Consider the following 22,393-nt stretch of genomic DNA (forward strand, 5'->3'; position numbering starts at 1 on the left):
ATGATCATTTGGGAATTATTCCAGGAGTGGAAGGTTGGTACAATATTGCAAATTAATAAATTATACCACATAAACAAAATGAAATATGAAAACTACATGATCATATCAATAGATACAGAAAAAGCATTTGATAAAATCTAGCACCCATTTATGATTTTAAAACAACCCAACTCTCAGCAAAGTGGGAATAGAAAGAACATACCTAAGTATAATAAAGACCATGTGTGACAAACCCACTACCATCACCATAGTTAGTGGGCAAAACTACAAGTGTTCCCCTTAAGACTGGGAACAAGATGGGGATGTTCACTTTCACCTCTCTCCTTCAACATAGCACTGGACATCCTGGCCATAGCAGTCAGACAAGAAGAAGAAATAAAGCTATCATTATTTGCATGGCATGGTATTGTGCATAGAGAAACCCCAAAGATTCCACTAAATAACTACTAGAATTGATCAATGAATTCAGTAAAATAGCAGGATACAAAATTAATATCCATAAATCAGTTGCATTTTTATATGTCAGTATTGAACTATCAAAAAGGGAAACTAAGAAAACAGTCCCATTCACAATTGCTTTAAAAAGAATGAAATATCTAGGAATAAATTTAAGGAGGTAAAAGATCTGTACTTTGGAAAATTATAAGACACTGAAGAAAGAAATTGAATAAGATAAGTGGAACCATATACTGTGTTCATACATAGGACGAATTAACCTAATTAAAATGTCCATAATACCAAAAGCAATCTATAGATTTAATGCAATTCCTATTAAGATACCAGTGACATATCTCACAGAACTAGAACAGATATTTCAAAAATTTATATGAAACTACAAAAGACCCCCGGATAGTGGCAAAGAAACAAGCAAAATATAACCAAAGACACTGAAATAGAGGCCAGGCTGACAATGCCCACAGAAGAGAGTAGAGGGAATTTAAGGGGACAGTGGGAAGGGTTCACAGGAACAAACTTAAAGGACACATGGTCATAAACTAAGGGGAGGGTGGTAATGGGAGGGAAGTGGGGAGGGGTGGGAGGAGGGACTGGATTGGGAGTAAAAAGGAGAAAACTGTATTTGAACAATGATTAAAATAAAAAAAGGACACATGGACAACAGTAAGGTGATTGCAGTGGCGGGGGCAAGGGGGATGTGGAAGAGGTTATAAGAAAGATAAATGGTAATAGAACAAATACAGTAAAAACTACTTAAATAAATGGGTGGATGAAAAAGCTGTGGTATATTTACACAATGGAATACTACACGGCTATTAAGAAGGACGGAATCTTACCTTTTGGACATGGAGATTATTATGCTAAGTGAAATAAGCCAGTCAGAGAAAGACAATAACATATGATCTCGTTCACTTATATGTGGAATTTAATGACCAAAAGTTAGTGTGAAAAACAAAATAGAAACAGGCTTGGACCGATGAAACAGACTGACAGCTGTCAGAGGAATGTGATAAGGGGGAGCCTGGATGAAAGAAGGTGATGGAATTAGGCAGAGGAGGGGAATGGAGACATCTGTAACAGTGTCAACCATAAAAAAAAGATAAAAGAATGTAGGGAAAAATTATCCTTTGAAGAGCTCTATTTATAAACTAGTAACTAACATTGTTGTATTTTTTGGAAATTATGAAAGCAGTGGAGAATTGGAACTTACTGTTGCATCATGTAATTGGTAGGGAACAAGGTGAATCATTTTTTTTTTAATTCTTAGAAAATGTGTTACAGTAATTATTGCCTCAAATAGTTTATGCATCTTACACAAACAACCAGGTAAAATAATTTCTTGGACTTAAGTATTTTACTCTTTCCTGAACTTCTGTTTTAAACACTCTACAAATTGGCCAAAATCACCTGTCATTTCCTGAGCAGCTCTCAGTTTCCAGTCAGAAAAAAACTGTGGTTAATATAAATTATATAAGTCTAGCTACTTTAAGCAGAAGAGATGTTTATTTAGAAAACATGTGTCTGATGGCATGATATACATCTATGTATCTTCCAATAATATGTTGCTGTTCTATTAGACTTAGAGTTCTTAGCCTGTAGTTCAGTGACTCCAAGAATAGAAGGATAATCAGTGAATATGGACAGGGAAGAAAATTTCATTTTTATCTTTACCAACCTCTAAGTGAAATTTACATTGTCCTTCCATTTGAATGAGAGTAGCAAAACACTCTTTAATAGTACCTATGATTTTTGTAATAGTACCTATGATTTTGTAACCATAGTACCTATGATAATAGTACCAGAGATTTTTATAGCATGATAGAGTTGTTGCAGAGATCTTAAACTATCATTTATGCTTTGAACTTGCCATTGGAAGTCTGCTTCTAGATCTTATTTGATGTGTTAAAAAATTGTATATACCATGATGGATTTTTTCTCTACATTTTTATGATAACATACCAATATACTTCATAATACTATGTATTGTGTTTTGTGAGTTTAAACACATGCTTTTGAAAAGACTGCCAAGGACGCCTATGGTGTGTCAAAACCCATACAGAATAAAATCCCACTGCTTGAATATCCAGTAAATTCTTTGTAATATTTTCTTTATTGGCATTACAAGGAAAATTAGATGTAAGTTAATTTATATATATCTAATAGTCCTTAAACTGTGTTCAGCTGACTTTCATGTTAAAATTGTGAATGTACTTAACAGAAACAAAGTAGCCAGAAGTTTTTGTTGTCAATGTAGGCTAAAGTAATTTTGAATAAATAAAAGATGAATTTCTTCTAAATCTCACACTGAGTACACATCATTGTATTTCAGGAAAATCCAAACTTTTAAGTCATTAAGAAAGAATGAGTTCCCAATAAATGAAAGATGAAGTAAAGTGTACATAGTTTTCAAAATCTCATTTGAATAGATCGGGTATTATTTTAAAAACAAGCTATTAACTTTCCATTACAGAAGAACTTTTACTTTGTAATGTTTTAGCTTATATTAGTTTTCATTATAACTATTGTTACAACAATAAGTTTTTTTTAATTAGTTTTTATTCTCTCTGATTTGACTATCCTTTGTGAAAGGAAGTTTAGGAATTTTAATAGACACAGGAAAGTAAATTTTAAAAACTTACTTTTAAAAAAATTGTTTTATTTATTTATTTTTAGAGAGAGGAAAGGAGGGAGAAAGAGAGGGAGAGGAACATCAGTGTGTGGTTACCTCTCATGTGGCCCCACTGGGGACCTGACCTTCAACCCAGGCATGTGCCCTGACTGGGAATTGAACTGGCGACCCTTTGGTTTGCAGTCCATGCTCAATCCACTGAGCCATACCAGCCAAGGCTCTAAAAACTTATTTTTTAAACCATCCACTTAAGGGGTAGCCTCCACGCAGATAATTATATGTATTATATTTGAAAGCCATACTTTATTAAAAAGAGAGCTAATATTGATCTCATACTTGATTCCCTTTTCCACCTTAACAATACATTGTTAGAAAAGACTTCCTTACTGGTATATTTGAGTGAAAAATATAACATACCTTAAATTGTTTCTTAGCTTTAGATATTTTACTCATTGTTTGAAATAATGTTTCAGGTAAGGGAATTTGGCAGATAGAAAAGGCTTAGTGCATATTTCAGCTAATCATTAGTAGTTGACATTGCGATAAATGGCAAATCATTGATACAGCTTTTTTTTAACTCTATGGTATTTGTTTAAACATTAATGTAGTCTTCTAATTCAGTTCTGCCAAGAATATGAGACATGATTTTATTTAATTAAAGAGAAGAAACTGTTTAATAATAGTTGCCACATTTTGTATGGAGATCACCTTATAAAATGAAGCATATTTTTCCAGAGAAGCAATAGAGTAGTTGGGGGTGATATTTCTGATCAAAGTTTGGCATTAACTCAGTTCTTCTCATGGTGGGTCATAACAGCAAAAAGGCAAAATTACAAAGCTTTCCAATAATTTAAAGTCCTAAATTGTGACCCAAGTTCCTAAAGGAGGTAGGGGTCATAAATGTACTGTACAATTGATTTTTATGAAGTGTCCCAAGGCAGTACTTTCTTAATGAATTACTTCTGATTTTTGATATCTTACAAACTTAATTCATTTGATTAATAAAGTAATACCCACAAACCATAGAAGTAGGCTGTTCTTTATTTTTTACTAGTAATCTCTCTGCTAATCATTCTGACTTGGCATTTTCTCTTCAATCTCTGCCATCCTTTTTTGTCCAGCAGGGTTTCTGATCCATTTTGATGAGGCATGGGGATAGATATGTGTCAAAATTGCAAATGCACAATCATTTTAATAGTTTTGTGAGGTCAGATTCCAAGAGTAAAAGTAGAGTCCAAAACTCCAACATATCACCTTGACTCTTAACAGGCAATCTTAGTTGTAAAGGATATATCCTTAAAAAGTTACAATTTTTTATTTTTACTTCATTTGTATAATTTGCAAATTAAAATTCTTTGTGTAGAACATATGACTTCATGGGGAGAATGTGAGGCAAGTAGATCACACTAAATTAACCTCTTTTCATAGATCTGCATTTCTATGAGTTGTCATTAACTGAACATGTGCTTCATCAGTAATAGCCAGTAAGTGCTTCTTAAGACATATGCTATAATAATTCTAATGAGATCAAAATTATATACCTAATTATTAAAGTATTTTCTAATAACTACCTTTATTATTACAAGAATTATTTTATTTATGTAAAGGTTCATGGGTGCCAAATTTAGAGTTGTAAGATTTCTATGAGTTAGCCTATGTGGCATGTATAAAAATGATTAAATATTAGTTCATATGTCTCCAAGGTTCCTTTAATTATGCACCACATCAGAAGATAATTTTGATTATCCATGTATGTGTGGAGTTTTTAAAATTAATAAACTATATATTTTTATACAATCACAAACTGATAACTTGTATAGTATACAATTATAATGAAGTTCATATAACCTCAGGACCTTTAAATATTTGGGGTAATTTGTCAGATTTAATTACATTGTTATTTTTACCTTGGAACAGAGAAAAAGAGTTAGCTCTTCCATTGTCATTGTTTATTTGTGCCACCATCTTTGATATTAACATCAAACTGTAATCCCTGCAGAAATCGTATTAAGCAACATGTCTATTTGTCAGGGACTGTTTAGTTTAAAACTATATGATATTTGTAGATTCACTTTATCGAACATACTGAAATTCCAGTGTTTTAAAAAGCAAATGAATCAGAACACTGCTGTTAATTGTCAGTACTGTGAGACATCTGTTCTCCCTCTAGAGGTAGCCCATACCATTCCTGATACTTGACCACTTTACTTTTGAACTGCAGATGTAGTCCCAATAGGAATTCTTACGTATTTCTGGGAAGAGTATAAATTGGCATGATGACTTCAGAGAATAGTGAGGTGATACCTATAAAGTTGAAAGTCTACATCCTTTTAACCAACAGTTCCTTTTCTTTGTGTCTGTCCTGAAGAAACTCTTAATGTGTGCATACAAAGACTTGTGCAAGGATATTTGTTTCAGCATTCTTCATGATAACAAAAAAATACAAACAATCTAACTATTTTTCAGTAGGGGTATACATCAACTGTGATTTTATTTGTATAAGGGGACATTTTAGAACTGTAAAAATGAATGGATGTATATCTCAAAAACACAATATTGCATAAAATGCAAATTTCAAAGGATAGATACCATGTAATATCATCTGTTCAAATGTATCAAACATAAACAGTAATGTATGTTTAAATTAATATGTAAATTAAAGTTTCAAAATATACATGGTAATCATATACACCAACTCTATGATAATGATTACTTTGGGATCTAGGGTAAGATTTGAGCTGTGTCTATACCATTTTCATTTCTGAAGGAGACAGGGAGAAATATTCATTCTGAAGCAAATATGGGAAAACATCATTCTCACTGGTGGGTATATGTATAATACTGTTGGCTATATAGATATCCATTCTTTCGACTATTTTTTAATGTTTCTTGATGAAAAGAAAGCATTAATAAAATACATACTATTAAATGTCATAAATTAGAATTTAACTATTATACTGGCTGGAATGATAAATAAACTTTTAAAATTTTATTTATTGGATTTTATCTTCTTTGTTCTAATTTTCTCTATACTTCCAAGCCCCAGTATAATTACTGTGAGTGGTCTAGAAGTTGAATTCTGTCAACAAATGAGGGTTTTTATATAAAGGTATTTTCTTTTATAGGGAAAACGTCAGAGAGAGGCTCATTTTCACTGTACAGCAGAGACACTGGATTACCAGGCTGTCAAGTAAGTTTAAAAAAATTTATAAAAGTGGAGATAATTTTTTAACACATAAAGGCTTTTATAGAGGAGGTAGAAATTTATTCAATTTATTTAACCATTATTTGTGCCTTTAATTTGTGACTGTGTTGGGTTTTTAGCAATTAAACATATTTTCTTGTGTTCCCGCTGCTTAAAATGGCTTCCCTTTTGCAATTCACCAGTCTTTATCATCACAATTTTAAAAACTAACATTCATCTTGGCTGGGTGGCTCAGTTGATTGGAGCATCATCTCATACACTAAAAGATTGTGGGTTCTATTCCCGGTCAGGACACACACAGCTAGGATGTACGTTCATTCCCCAGCAGGGGTGCATGTGGAAGGCAAATCACTGATGTGCCTCTCTCTCCTCCTTCCCCTTCCTTGCTATCTAAAATCAATAAATATATCCTCGGGTACAGGATTAAAAAAATAAAATTAGCATTCATTTTAATTGGAAGCAGAGTAGCAGTTATCTTCCTACATCTTTCCAAAATACTCATCATTTTCTAAAATATTTTTGCATATTTCCTCATTAAAAAACAGTTGCTGTTGCATTATATGAAGAGCATACAGTTGCTTTGTATATCTTGAATATCCTGTAATGTTGAACTTATTAATGTTGGAAATATTGTTATTTGAGTCCTACATCTAATAAAATTTTTAGCTTTATAGGGGGGAGAAAACTGTACTTGAACAATGATTGAAATTAAAAAAAAAATTTTTAGCTTTCAATGGTCTCTTTCTTGGAAACTTTATTTCAGTTTTTCCACATTCCCTAGTATGTTGCTTATCTAGTAATGGTCATCTTCTCTGCCTTTCCCTCCATATCTTTAGACTGACAATCCTGAAGTCAGTTCACTGCAGATTTCCATCAGAATCAAGCCCAAAAGAATACAAAAGCAGGATATAGTAAATTTGGTTTTTGCTGCCTGTACCCAGGCCCACCCTAATTTCAGACATGGGCATGTGAGCCACTTTTCACTGTCATACAGTATTGTCATAATAATACTGCTCCTTTTAATAACATATCCCATAATTCTGCCATTCAGAGTCAGAGGAAGATCTAAGTTCAAATCTCATCTCTACAAGTTGGAATCTCTGGTCATGAGAAAAGTCATTTAACATTAAATACCATCTCTGCATTGATTTCCTCATTTGAAAAATATAATTAGCATTTTTTTAGGTCTATACTGTCTATACATCGTAGGTCTCTGAAGATTAAACTTCCATATACTTGTGAAAACATTTTATAAAATGAGTACTTTTCAAAGGTTTTAGTTCATATAACCAACGAAAACAAAAGCTACTGGAGCCCTTCATATTATTTTTAATAAACCAAAAAGTTTGACAGCCACTGGGTCTAACATTCACACTATCGCTAAACTTGAGAAAAAACTACTGTAAGCTCTTTAAAACCACAGCTGCTTCTAATAAATCATAGTTATTGCCTATATTAATAAGTTTTCACTTTCTAATATTCTCTTGGCAAACGTATTGCTATTTAGTTAAAATCAATGGTAAGCTTTGTTTATATAATTCATCAGTTTTGCTAAAATGACTCTTAACAGTTTTTGCCAGGATTGATGTATGTTTATACCAGATTTAATTCTCATATCAAAAAAAAAAACATTTATTTTAAATGTACATGCATAGTGCTATAATAATACTTTATTACCATTTATTAAATACTGAAAGATCCCTTAATATGAACACATTTAATACTTTTAATAATACCCATTTTGCAGATAGTAAATAGTATTCTTCAGAGGTATTAAGTAATTTACTTAAGACCATACACCTAGTAAGTGGTAAATCTTCTAAACTTTTGTTTGATATTTTTAACAATGATGTAACTATGCTTCACCATAAGAATCCCTCAGATTTTTAGTCTGTCACCTTACCATCCTTCCATTTGAACATGTTTGGTCAAGGAAGGGCCTGGGAATTTATGTTTTTTAACAAGTACCCAGGAGATCTAATTCACATGGACTGGAGAGTATGCTTTGAGAAAGCCAGTTCCTCTATATGGAGTATGAAAAAAGAAGAAAGTATAAGATTACTATTTTAACAATTGTTTATAACATGTTGCAGAGATCAGGCAGGCCTCTGGAAAAGAAAAATAAGATTACTAGAATGTATGAAATACAAAATAATATTGCTGTGTACAAGAAGATTTAAAGGTATTAAAGTGAGAGAAAGATTTGTTTATAAAGAATTTATAAAAGCAATCCATGCACCCCAAAGAAGCCCAAAATTCAGCACAGAGGAATGAAAATTATACTGCAGCAAGAACACATACCCTCATTGAAGACTGGAGGACTCTTAAACAAGTAAAGGGATTCCTCACTGTGAAAGAAACAATCAATGGCTTTGCTATGTATTATTATTACTTGGCTCTGACTATGCTGCAGTATATAGGAGAAATAGTGATGGATGGCACCAGCTGATTTGAGGCCTAAGCAGTAAGCTCAGAAAATTCAAGAGTTAAAAGAGATGTATCACTTCCATTCAAAGAAATACCAGTATTCCAAATGGTATTTATTATAATGGGTCAGAGAAAAAAAATATACACTGAAACTACTAATTGGTTGCTGCCATTTTGTCTCAGCTTTTACAAGTGACATAAAAATCTTAACCACACAATGATGATACAAGGAAATATAAATAGCAGCTAAAAAATTATATCCAAACACCACTTTGCAACCATTTTTTTTCCAACAGAATCCCTCCAAGGAACATTAACTCTGCTATTAATGTACATAAACTGCTGCTGACATACTACAAAATTCAGGCTAATTTAATAATGCCTGATGGGCCTTACTTCATGTTAAGATGATGTAATAATATGTTGCTAAATGAGGTCTCCTTATATTACCTTCACAGCAATCACATAACTGATGAGCCATTAGAAGGAAACTGGTGTAGCAGTATTACTGGAAACACTGATATATCATTCTGCAATTGAATTTTTTAAACTGATTCAACACAGAGCACAGAAGCCAGCATCTTTATTAACAATAGGTGTAATACTTTAAAAATTGCCATCATGAGGTAAAAAATCCTTTTAGCATTACAGCAGCTTCTCATTGGGACCTCTTAGGTATTCAAGTAGTTTGTATACGTTTTTTCTGAAAGTGTTCAAACCTGGAAGAGGAAGGATCTTGTTTTTTTTCTAACATATTTAAGTTTCATCAGAATTTGGATAGTATCCCCTTGAGAAAATGATAGTTAATTTTAAAAACTCAGTTAACACTTAGTTATTTGGAAATTTACTCACACCATTCGTTTACCATCCTCTTTTTTCTATAGCCAGTCTCTTATGCAGACATTTGATAATGATAAAATAATGAGTCAATAATACATCAAGAAGATAGAACAATAATAAATGTGTAAATACCTAATAACAGAGCTTAAAAATAAATAAAAGTTGATAGAATTAAAGAGAGACATAAATCCACAATTATAAAAATTTTGAATAACTCTTTTAGCAATTGACAGAATAACTAGACAAAAACTTAGTAAAGATGTAGAACTAAGTGAACCATCAACTACCTTGACCTAATTGATAGAACTGTATTCCCAACAACTGAAGAAGATAAATTCTTCTCAAGTGCAGTTGAATGTAACCTGTCAATATATTGTAAAACTAGTGTCAGTATACTGAAAGGTTTTGAAATCACAAAAATTAAATGAGAAGTCATTAAGATGTTAAGAATAACACCCAAAATTTGGAAATTTAAAAACCCATGTCTAAGTGACCCATGGTTTTAAAAAGAAGTCACAAGGGAATTTAGAAGATAATTTTAACTGAATTATAATAAAATATATAACAAAATTTGTTGGTGCAGCTGAGGCAGTGCCCAGAAGAAAAGTTAAAGCTTTAAATGGTTGTATTTGGAAAGACCTTCTACAGTGTATGACCTGAGGTTCTCCCCTAAGAAGTTAGAAACACAAAAAGAAACACAAAGGAAGTAGAGAGGAGGAAATAATAAAATAAAAGCAGAAGTCAATGTAATATTATACAAATAAAAGGAAAGACTAATGAAGCCAAAATTTGATTGTTTGAAAAGACCCTCAAAATTAATAACTCCTAACTGAATTGAGTATGAGGGGGGAAACAGCACGAATTACCAGTACTGTAATGGAAGAGAAGTAGAGCACTATAAATTGTATACACATTGAAAAGATGATAAGGAAATATTGTTGAATATTGTTGAATTAAGTTGAATAACTTAATTCAGTGAATTTGACAACTTAAGTGAAATAAACAAATCTCTTGAAAAATGCTTACCAACAAGGAACAAGATAAAACAAAGTCTGAATAGCCTTTTATTAATCAATGAAAGTAAATTTATCTCACAAACTTTCCCACAAAGAAAACTTGAGGGTCATATGGTTTCATTGGTGAATTCTTTCAAATGCTTAGGGGAAAAAAATAACAATTTTATACAAACTATTTTTGTAGGAGGAGGGAACACTTTGTAGCTCATTTTTAAGAGGAACAACAACCTGATCCTAAAACTGCACATCCAGTTTGTACCAGAAATGAAAGTTTGGCTTAACATTAGAAACTTAATCAATTCAGTTTACCACACTAACAGAATTAAGAAGAAAAACTATATGAATTCTTCAATAGAAAAGATATTTGACAAATTCAAATACTCATGATAATAAAACTAGTCAACAAACTAAGCACAGGAAACAGCTTCCTTAGCTTGATAAAAGACATTCATGAAAGATCAGTAGCTAAGAGTTTACTTAATGTTGAAAGACTAATAGTTTTCCCCCTCATGTCAGGAACAAGGTGAGAATGTCTATTCTCATCACTTGAGTTTTATGTCATGGCCAGTGTAATAAGGCAAGAAAAAGAAGGCATAAAAATTAGAAAGGAATAAATTAAGCTGAATTTGCAGAAGACATGTTTGTGTACATGGAAAATCCTAAGGAATTATCAAAAGCAAAACTTCTGAAACTGATAAATAGTTCTAGCCATGTCACAGGTTACAAAGCCAATCTAAAAACTGCAAACTGTATCTCTGTACACTAGAAATAAATGATTATAAAATAAAATGAACAAAATCATACCATTTATAGTCAAAAACAAAATACTGAAATGTAAATTTAATAAAAATTTATAAGATAAAATATAGTAGTCTCCCCATTACTACAGGGGGATATATTATAGGACATCCATTGGATGCCTGAAACTGCAGATAGTACTAAACATTGTATATACTATGTTTTTTCCTATACATACTTTCAGTACTGTTTCATTTGTAAATTAGGCACAGTAAGAGATTAACAACAACAATAATAAAGTAGAATAATTATAATAATATACTGTAATAAAAATTATGTGAATGTGTTTTTTTCTCAAAATACAGTAGTGTGTTCCCCCCCCCCCGCAATGTGCATTTTGTGGCTTCAGTTACCTTGGTCAATTGTAATCTGAAAATACTAAATGGGAATTAAGAAAAATAATTCACAAATTTTAAGTTGTGTGCCATTTTGAGTAGCATGATGAAATCCTGTGCTGACCTGCTCTGCCCCACGCAGGGTGTGAATCATCCCTTTGTCCAGTGTATCTCTACTGTATATGCTACCCGCCCATTATTTACTTACTAGCCCTTTTGTTTACCAGATTTTGTTCAAGTAATCCTTATTTTATGTAATAATGGCCCCACCAGTAAGAATAGTGATGCTAACATTTCCAGATATGCCAAAGCCAAGCCATAAAATGCTTTCTTTAAGTGGAAAGGTATGTAAGTAAAGGTAAAAACATAATATATAAAGGGTTTGGTATTATCCACTGTTTCAGGCACTTACTGGGGCTCTTGGAACCACTGAGACTCTTGGAACGTATTTCCTGAGATAAAAGGGGAGTAATGTATCCTACCATATTGTATTCAGTTCTTCTCTTTATGTAAGATGATGCCTATGCGATGAGATGAAGTGAAATGATTGACAATAGGCATTGTGACATAGTGTTAGGCTATTGTTGACCTTCTGATGATGCACAACAAGCAACTTTGTGGTTGCTTTATGATCAGCATGAGATTTCATTATGCTACTTAGCACACAATCTGAAATTTATGAATTATTTCTGGAATTTTCCATTTCACATTTTTCGGACTGTGGTTGACCATGGATTACTGAAACTGCAGAAAGTAAAACCACAAGTAAGGGAAGACTACTGTAATGCTGAGAGACATTAAGATCTAAATAGAGAAATATGCAATGTTCATGAAGTGGAAGATTCAGTATCATTTAGGTCTTAATTCTATTGGACTGTAGATTTAATGCAGTCCCAATTAGAATTCCATCAGATTCTTGTAATAGACATTAACAAGGTTATTTAAAAGTTTATTTGAAAAGGCACAGGATTAAGAACCAAAATAATTTTAAAAGGGGGAAAGAACTTATTTAGCTGACTTCAATATTTACTACAAGGCAGTACAAATCAAGACTATGGTATTCCTATAAAGATTGACAAATAGTTCATGGAACAGAATAGAGTCCATAAAGGGATCCACACATACAGTAAATGATGTTTGATAAGAGCACACCAGCAATTTAGTGAGAAAGGAAACACTTCTTTAATCTATGGTGCTGAAACAACTGTGTATCAATATTTAAAAAAACAACAACAACTCAATCCTACCTTACATCATACCCACACATAAATTTGAGATAGATCGTGTACTTAAAATGAAAACTAAAATAATGAAGTTGCTAGGGGGAAAAAATATGTGACTGTTTGTTTTTTCACTTCAGAATAAATAAAAATGTCTTAGGACATAGAAAGCATAACACATAAAAGGAAACTTGATTAAGTTCACCTTAAAATTTAAAACTTGCATTCATCAAAACAGACTGTCAAGAAAACAAAAAGAGCTGTGTCTGGTGTGGCTCAGTGGCTTGAGTGCCAGCCTGAGAACCAAAGGCTCACAGGTTTGATTCCCAATCAGGACACATGCCTGGGTTGCGGGCCAGGTCCCTGGTACAGGGTGTGTGAGAGGCAACCACACAATGATGTTTCTCTCCCTCTCTTTCTTCCTCCCTCCCCCTCTATCTAAGATAGATAGGTAGATAGATAGATGGAAAACAAAAAGAGAAACCACAGTGCAGGAGAAGGTATCCACAACACGTACATATAAGAGAAAGGACTTACATAATGATCCCTGACAAGTAAATAATAAAAAACAAGCAATGCAGTTTTTTAAGTGGGTAAATTCTTGAGTAGAAAGAACTTCACAAAAGAGATATACAAATGGACAATCCACATATAAAAATAAGCTCCACATTATTAGCTCTCACACACATGAAAATTAAAACCACAATGACGTACCAGTATGTACCTACCAGGATAGCTAAAATAAAAATGACACATTATTCGTGGGACTGTAAAATGGAATATTGACTTAAGAAAACTGTTGGTCAGTTTCTTATCAAGTTAAATATGCATGCACCCCGTGATTCAGCAGTTTTACTCCTAGGTACTTATCCAAGAGTAGTTTAAACATTGTTCATAAAAAGCTTTAATCAAAACTGTTTATAGCAGCTTTATTCATTATAGCCTAAAACTGAAAACAACTAACATGTTCATCGACAGGAGAGTGGATAAATGACCTGTATTATGTTCAAACATTGAATGTATTTGGCAATAAATGGAATGATTTAATTATCTCAGTAAGATTATGCTGAATGAAAGAGGACAAATCTCAAAAATACTGTGTGACTCCCTTTATATAAACATTTATAATAGGGAAGACTGTCATGTGTTGATAAAATTCAAATCAGTGGTTGCTAGTGGGAGGAGGATTCTCTTGTGAAGGAGGATTCTATCACCTCTGTTTCTGAGGTGATAGAAATGTCTTGTATCTTGATACTTATTCAGAATTGATTGAGTAGTACACTTCAAGTTGTGAACATTTTATTGTGTATAAAAAATAGCTTAATTTTTTTAAAAAATGAAAAATGCCATTTATAGATCTAAAAAACTTAAAATACTTAGAAGTAAATTTTAACAAAAGACATACAAGACCTCAATGTTGAAAACTACTAAACATTGCTTAGAGAAATTTTTAAAAGACACGAGCAAATGCAGAAATGTACCATGTTTATGAACAGGAAGACAATGTTCTTAAAATGTCAATTCTTCCCAAATTGATCTGTGTATGTTAAATGAATGTAACCGTACCAGGTAGTGTGTGTGTATAAGAATTCACATGCTGATACTTTATTTAGGAAATAAAAAGTACCTAGAATACCCAAAGCAGTCTTGAAAAGTGAAGAGCAAAGTTGGAGAATTTGTTACCTGACTAACATAAATTAAAATCTAGAATAAAGCTAGAGTAATTAAACAGCATAGTACTAGCATATGAAGAACGAGACAAATAAGTCTAGTTTGTCAGGTTGAAGACTTTTATTAGGGGACTTGCATACAGAAAGCAGTCTAAGGCAGCAAACAAGACAAATGGATCCTTGTACCTCTCACCCCCTCCTAGTCCAAGTAGGACTATATCTCCTAAGCAGTGCAAATGCATGGATGATCAAAAGAGCCAGGTATGGCTGGCTCTGATGCCATAGTTAGGAGATCCAATCCTCCTCAAGAGAAAGCTAATGGGAGTCCTGTGATCAGCCCAGAATGTATCTGTACAGATTTCAGAGTGCCAGGGTACGTAGGTTAAAGGTTTAGATTCACCCAGATGTCAAGATATGGATTAGCTTCAAGATGAAGTCGCTTATGTTCCACACATAGTTAATTTGATTTTCAACAGTGTTGGCTGAAGTAGTCCAATGGGTAAAGGAAAGATTTTTGAACAAAGGGTGCAGTAACAAGTGGATATTCATGTGGATGAATGTGAACATCACTTCTTTTCTCACACTAAATACAAAAGTTATTCAGATTGATCCTAGACCTAAATGTAAAACTAAAACAGATTTAAGAAGAAAACATAGGAAAATATCTTCTCAATTGGGAGTAAGCAAAGATTTCTTTCTTTCTTTTTTTTTAAGACACATTTATTTATTTTTAAGATTTTATTTACTTATTTTTAGAGAGGGAAGGGAGGGAGACAGAGAGAGAGAGAGAAACATCAATGTGCGGTTGCTGGGGGTTATGGCCTGCAACCCAGGCATGTGCCCTGGCTGGGAATCGAACCTGGGACACTTTGGTTCCCAGCCCGCGCTCAATCCACTGAGCTACGCCAGCCAGGGCAGCAAAGATTTCTTACACAGAATACCGAAAGAAATAACCACAAAGAAAAAAAAATAGTAAATTGGAATTCATCAAAATTAAAGATTCCTGCTTATCAAAAGGTGTGCATTTGAAAAAAAAATAAAGACAAACCACAGTCTTGGGAGTCAGTATTTATAGAACATATCTGACAAAGGACCCATATCCAGGATGTAGAAGAACTCCTACAACTCTATTATAAGGTTACCTAAGACTTCCACATCTTTTCTCTTTAGGACAAGAAATTTAAGTGCAGTGGATAAACTTACTTCCAGTCCCTTTTATTTATTTATTTTTTAGGGTGATTAATAGCATAATTTTACTAATTATGCCATTATAGTTCTGATTTTTCCGGTTTATCCCTTCCACCCAGCACCCCTGACTCCATCAGCCAGTCCCTCTACCCATTGTTCATGTCCGTGGGTCATGTGTGTAAGTTCTTTGGCTATTCCATTTCCTATACTATACTGGACATCCCCATGGCTATTCTGTAACTACCTATTTGTACTTCTTAATCCCCTCAGCTCTTCACCTGTTTCCCCATACCTTCTTCCCATATGACGGCCATCAAATCGCTCTCCGTATCCAAGATTCTGTCTCTGTTCATCTTGTTTGCTTAGTTTATCTTTTAGATCAATTGTTAATAGATATATATTTTGTGTCATTTTATTGTTCCTAGTTTTGATCTTCTTCCTTTTCTTAAATAAGTCCCTTTAACATTTCATATAATAATGTTTGATAATGATGAGCTCCTTTAGTATTTTCTTGTCTGGGAAGTTCTTTACCAGCCCTTAGATTCTAAATGATAGCTTTATTGGGTAAAGCAATCTTGGCTGTAGGTCCCTGCTTTTCATGACTTTGAATATTTCTTGCTGATCCTTTCTAGCCTGCAAAGTTTCTTTTGAGAAATCAGCTGACCTCTCCTATAAGTAACTAACTTCTTTTGTCTGCTACTTTTAAGATTGTCTCTTTATCTTCAACCTTTGGCATTTTAATTATAATGTGTCTTGGAGTGGGCCTTTTTGCATCCATCTTGTTTGAGATTTTCTGTGCTTCCTGGATTTGCATGAGCATTTCCTTCACCAAATTAGGGAAGTTTTCTTTCACTGTCTTTTCAAATGTATTTTCAATTTCTTGCTCTTTCTCTTCTCCTTCTGGCACCCCTGTGATTCAAATGTGTGACTAGTTTGTCCAAGAGGCTGCTTATACTATCCTCATTTTTTATCATTCTCTTCTTGTTCTGACTGGTTGTTTTTTCCTTCCTTATGCTTCAAATCATCGATTTGATTCTCGGCTTCATCCAGTATACTGTTGTTTCCATGTAAATTGTTCTTTATTTCGGTTAGTGTATCTTCCACTTCTAACTGGATCTTTTTTATGCTGTTGAGGTTCTCACTAAGTTCCTTGAGCTACCTTATAGCCAGTGATTTGAACTCTGCACCTGATAGATTGCTTATCTCCATTTTGTTTAGCTCTTCTTCTGGAGTTTTGATCTGTTTTTTTCATTTGGGCCATGTTTCTTTGTCTCCTCATTTTGGCAGCCTCCCTGTGCTTGTTTCTGTGTATTAGGTATAGCTGCTTTGACTCCATGTCTTGGTATTGTAGCCTAATATAGTAGGTATCCTATAGGGTCGAATGGCACAGCCTACCCTGTCACCCAAGCTGGGTACTCAAGGTGTACCCTTCATGTGCACTGGTACACCCTCCTCTTGTGGTTAAACTTTGGTTGTTGTTGGCAGATCAATGGGAGGGATTTACCCAGGCCAGTCAGTTGCAAGAATTGTCCATGGCCACTTACCACTACTCTCCACCCTCTGGCAGATCACCTGTGCAGGGGCAGGGTGGTGGTGCTCCAGCATAGTCTGTTGCTTTCTGCTGGGTATGCTGGCCCTGGGCTTTCCCTAGAGGTGCAGGCAAAAGTGAGGACCCACCTGTGTTCTGCCCAGGGCCACCCTAAATGAGCTGTAGAGCTATATGAGATGGCCACTACTCATGCTGGGCTTGGAGATTCCCAGGTGAAGCCAAGCATTGAATCTATGCTGGCTGCTACTAGTGCCAGGCCTGGCGCTCACTGAGACCAGCTTTTGCATGCTAGAGAGGATTTAGGAAGTTGAGAAGCTGGGGCCAAGACCAGCTATTCATATGGAAACACAGCTTGGGCGAGCTCTAGTTAGATGGGGAGGAGTTTCTGGGGCTCTCTAAGGTGAGTCAAACAGTGTTAACCTGGTTGATAGAGTCTCAGATATGGTACCAGCTTACTGGCTCTGTGAGAGGAAGGTTCAGATAAGGGTCAATAGCCCCTGCTTACCTTGATGCCAGACACTTCAGTGTTTTCCTGTATACATACCACTGGTGCCTTTCAAGCTGCTACCCCACTGTTGGAGCCCAGACGGAGTCTGATTAGCTGAGTCCGTGTGTGGGTTCTTTAAGAGAAATTGCTTAGGGTTCAGCAGTTTCTTGCACCAACTCAATCCCCAATGATTTTTGTAGCCAGAAGTTTGGGGGACTTACCTTCCTGGCACTGGAATCCTGAGCTGGGGACCTGGTGTGGGGCTGGGTCTCCTCACTCCCAAGATATCTTTCCCAAATTTTTATTCATCACATGTGGGTGAAGGACCAGCCCCATCCGCATCTGTGCTTGTCTTACCAGTCTGGATGGATGTGGTTTCTTTAATTCTTTAGTTGTCTCTTCCATTCAGCTCGATATCTGAGGGTTCTGAGTGATGGTTGTTCTATATTTTAGTTGTAATTTTGATGGTGTGTGAAGAGGTGAGCCATGTCTGCCTATGCTTCCATCTCAACCAGAAGTTCCAATCCCTTTAAACTTGTAATTCTTTGATCATTTCAAGAACAGAATCACTAGTTGCTAGCATGATTATAAGCTGGTACATAAAAGGTACTGTGGTATTGGTACTTCTTTTTTCTTTTCTTTCAATTCTTGTTTCTTCCTTCCTCTCTCCCTCCCTCCTTCTTTCTTTCCAAAACTTCCTTCACTCCCCCCTCCACTTTCCCCCAACAAGGCTTCTCTCCTAAGAGAAGAATTTTCCTTAGCCAGTGAGAGCTGACAATTTTAGAGTTTTGAACTGTGTTACTTAATGGGGTGATTTCCAGCAGTATATAAGGGGACCCCAAAAAACTATAAATACCTTCTGGAGTACGGGCCCCTTATAGTACAGGTTTTCTCTACTAGGTAAGTGTTCTAGGAACCCATCTGTATCAGTGTACCAGCTGGCATAGTTGTGAGGCTGTGATTGGCTTCAGTTAATCTTTTGAAGACTCTTTCAAGGCATTTGCCCATTTCATGATGGGTGATTTATGAGCACACCTGCCTACACCACTCTTTAGTGTTCAGCATAACCTCCATGCCCCACCCTCCCTATTCACCTGATCATGCCTTGACCCCAGTGACTTTTTTTTTCCCCTGATGAAAAAAGTCCTCAAAGGGAAATTTCACCAATGTGGAAGAGGTGAAACAAAAAATGGCAGAAGCAGTAAAAGGCACCAGAATCGAGGAGTTCAAAACCTGTTTTGTGCAGTGGAAAAAATGTCTCGATAGGTATATTGTATTAAATGGAGTGTACTTTGAAGGCAACTGACATTTACACATGTGTGAATAAATACATTTTTTATAAATAAATTCCCTGAGTTTTTTGGGTCCCCCCTCATATATAGAGAAAGACTTAGGGATGTGATCAATAGAATAATTATCCAGCCTTCTTACAAGAATATAAGAAAGTCGTGCTGCTATAGGAGAGGAAAGTTTTCCTCAACCCTGTTTCAGTCCCTAGCTGGGTCTGAAAAACAAACCTGCAAAAACGGATTAATAGAAAAGCATACAGATTTATTTAATAAAAGTTTTACATGGCACAGGATCTTCATAAGGAACTGAAATAAAAGGCCTATTTACTTTTATGCTAGGTTTGATGAAGATTGGACATAGTTGTGGAGAATTATGATACATTAACAAGTATGAAGTAATTGTACTGATTACTAATTCCCCCAAAGATTTGGGGGAATCTTTGCAAGGCCTGTTGGTTAGGATTTCTCTTCGCATCCTTTTGTCTTTGGAGATAAAGATGCTTCTTTCCTCCAGATACAGAAAGAGTATCTCTCACATTGAAGATGTTACAGCCTGTTTCAAGGAAAAAGGATTTGGGTGGGGAGGAGGTAGGGATTAGAGTCAGCTTCCTGCTTCTGCAAATTTCACTCCTCAGCTTAAAATATTCAATAAACTAAGGATGCTGTATCCTGTAGCCTTCAGTGCTTTTTTTTTTTTTTTTTAAGCTTTAGAGAGAAGGAAAGGGAGGAAGAGAGGGAGAGAAACGCCAGTGTGTGGTTGCCTCTCATGTGCCCCCTACTGGGACCTGGCCTGCAACCCAAGTATGTGTCCTGACTGGGAATCAAACCAGTGACCCTTTGATTCACAGGCCAGCACTCAGTCCATTGAGCCACATCAGCCAGGGCCTATAGCCATCAATGCTTTTACTTTTTAAGTTTTTAAGTTGCTAAGACAGAACTTTTAATGCATTTTAAATGATTTCATTCATTTTTTAAATATGAGTGAACCCTAATTTTTTAATATGTAGATATAGTTTGGTTTGAGGTATTTCTCTTATAGAGTTCCGTAAATTTAAAATAAATGTCTTAAGTAGTATTGGAGATTATTTGCTTTATTTCAAACCTACTTTTAATCAAATAATAATATTTTGCGCTGATTTTATAGGACTGATTACAAAAATCTGTATCCCACCATATAATGTATACATTGTGTTTTACATTTATAGGCTAGCTCCCATAGTTTAAGACTCAGGTACTTGAAAAGATGTGTTCTAGACCAGTGATCAGCAGACTGTGGCTACCAACCAAATATCCCCTCTGTACCCCTTTACCTTTTTTTTTTTTTTTTTTTTTTTAGTAAATGGTTTTATTAGAACATAGCATTGCTCATTTATTTATATATTACCTATGGCTCCTTTCTTGCTACAAAGGTGGACTTGAGTAGTTGCAACAGAGATAGTATTTCCCTGCAGAGTTTGAATGTTTTTCTATCTGGCTCTTTACAGAACTAACCATACTCTAGATAATGCATAATTTTCCATCAAAGCACAATATTTTCCTATGCAGATAAGTGTTTCTGACAAGAGAATCAGGGGCTTTCATATGTAGCCAATCATATACTGGCTTGCTATTTACACAAGAGAATTAATTAAAGCTAGTTGTTTTAAAGAGCAGTTTGGATATTTCTTTACATAACAGTAAACCTAATAGTAGGGACCTTAGGCAGAATTATGGCCTATTTTAGGGAAACATAATATTTAGGACAAAAGTTGATATTGTATACCATTCTGAGCAAATTTATTTGAAAACAGGCATAAGTAAACTAAAATTCATTCAGAGAGAAACGCTCACAAATAGTAAAGTAACTTGCAACCCTAGCATATGGAGAATGATTGAAGGACTGAGTGCTAGTTTTAAGGAGGGAGGATTCCAGTAATGTAAAAAACATCTTCAAATATTGGAAGCATAATTTGGTTTGTTCTGTAACTGTTAAGGTTACAACTTTCGACAGTAGGGAGAAGTTAAGCAATACTGATTTTAACTTAATATAAGAATATTCTCATAGTAGGTAAGATGGAACTTTCATAGATAGGACTTTCCTTCCACTGGATGTATTCAAGCAGAGGCTAGACATGCACTTTAACAGGATTTTTATAATAGATTAGAAGATCTGTTGTTTAAAATAAATGACCTTAAAATGTTCCTCCAGTTTTGTGAACTCTCTCATGACAAATACAAGGCTTTCCAAGAATTGCTGCGGATACTTCTGAGCATGGAGACCAGAAATTGCTACTGACAATAACCTATATGGTTTTATATGTGTTTTAACCTTTACTCCAATAGTACTCAGCAAACTCAGTGTAGAAATACAATTAACAAATATTTGAATTGATACAGTGATCAGGTTTGCAGGCCAATTAGATATGATAATGATAATAATGATAACACATAAGGGCAGCATACATCAGACACTTATTAGTGCCAGGCATTGTGCTAAGCACCTTACAGGCATTTCATTTGATCCTTGTAATAATGCTCTATGAAAAAAGTGTTACTGCTGTTGCTGCTGCTGTTGCTGTTACTATTATTGCTCCTATTTCACAACTGAGGAACCTGAACCATCCAGGGTTATACAATTTATCCAAGGTTTCATAGCTGAAAAGTGAAGTAAGAATAGGAAAGTGAAGGTAGTGATGAGATCATGGTTAAAGTAGTAGACTATGGTCTAGTCTTCAAAAAAAGGAAATGAAGCCATGATTAAACTTTTGAGACTGGAAAATAAAAGGTCAGGATATTGGATATATTGAGACAAAAGAACAAGTGCATTAAGTAATGAGACGGGAGTGAGGCTGTAAGAATAGCCTATCTCAGAGTTGAATATTGTACTTAAAAATTTCAGAAGTCATGTGGTTCTCAGTACTAACAGCATCCTTCTGGGAATAAATTGTTCAATGGTGATTAGAGGATTATTAGAATCAGGAATATTAAGAAGACATAAAAGTTTTATATTGGATCAGTGTTGAAACTATCCAAAAGATGATTCACTCATGGAGTAGCATGTGAAAGGGCCATGTACAATGATTGGCACACAGTAGGCATTCAGAAAAGCTGAATCCTCTGATCTAGGAAAAAGTGCCTTAGCAAGAGGAATAAACCATCAGCTGCCTGCAGAAGAGCTTCTGGGATTTGTGAGTGGTTTGGAATTTAGGTAAAATAAATTGTTTTGTGGAAGGAAAGTCTCATCTTGAAGTATCAGGCAGTAGGCAAGTTTAATTTCCTGCTTCTGTTAAAAGGCCAGAGTGAGT

The 22,393-nt window shown here is 34.7% G+C and overlaps 1 protein-coding gene across 1 annotated transcript in view; it reads left to right on the forward strand.

Moving 5' to 3' along the window:
* The window catches only part of TCF12 (transcription factor 12), a 377,803-nt gene that overhangs the window by 253,570 nt on the left and 101,840 nt on the right, over positions 1 to 22,393 (forward strand). The window contains 1 exon segment of the mRNA XM_028505802.2: positions 6,211 to 6,275. Within this exon segment, the coding sequence (XP_028361603.1) occupies positions 6,211 to 6,275 (65 nt within the window).

The sequence above is a fragment of the Phyllostomus discolor genome, chromosome 1 (genome assembly GCF_004126475.2).
Source record: "Phyllostomus discolor isolate MPI-MPIP mPhyDis1 chromosome 1, mPhyDis1.pri.v3, whole genome shotgun sequence".
Classification (NCBI taxonomy): domain Eukaryota; kingdom Metazoa; phylum Chordata; class Mammalia; order Chiroptera; family Phyllostomidae; genus Phyllostomus; species Phyllostomus discolor.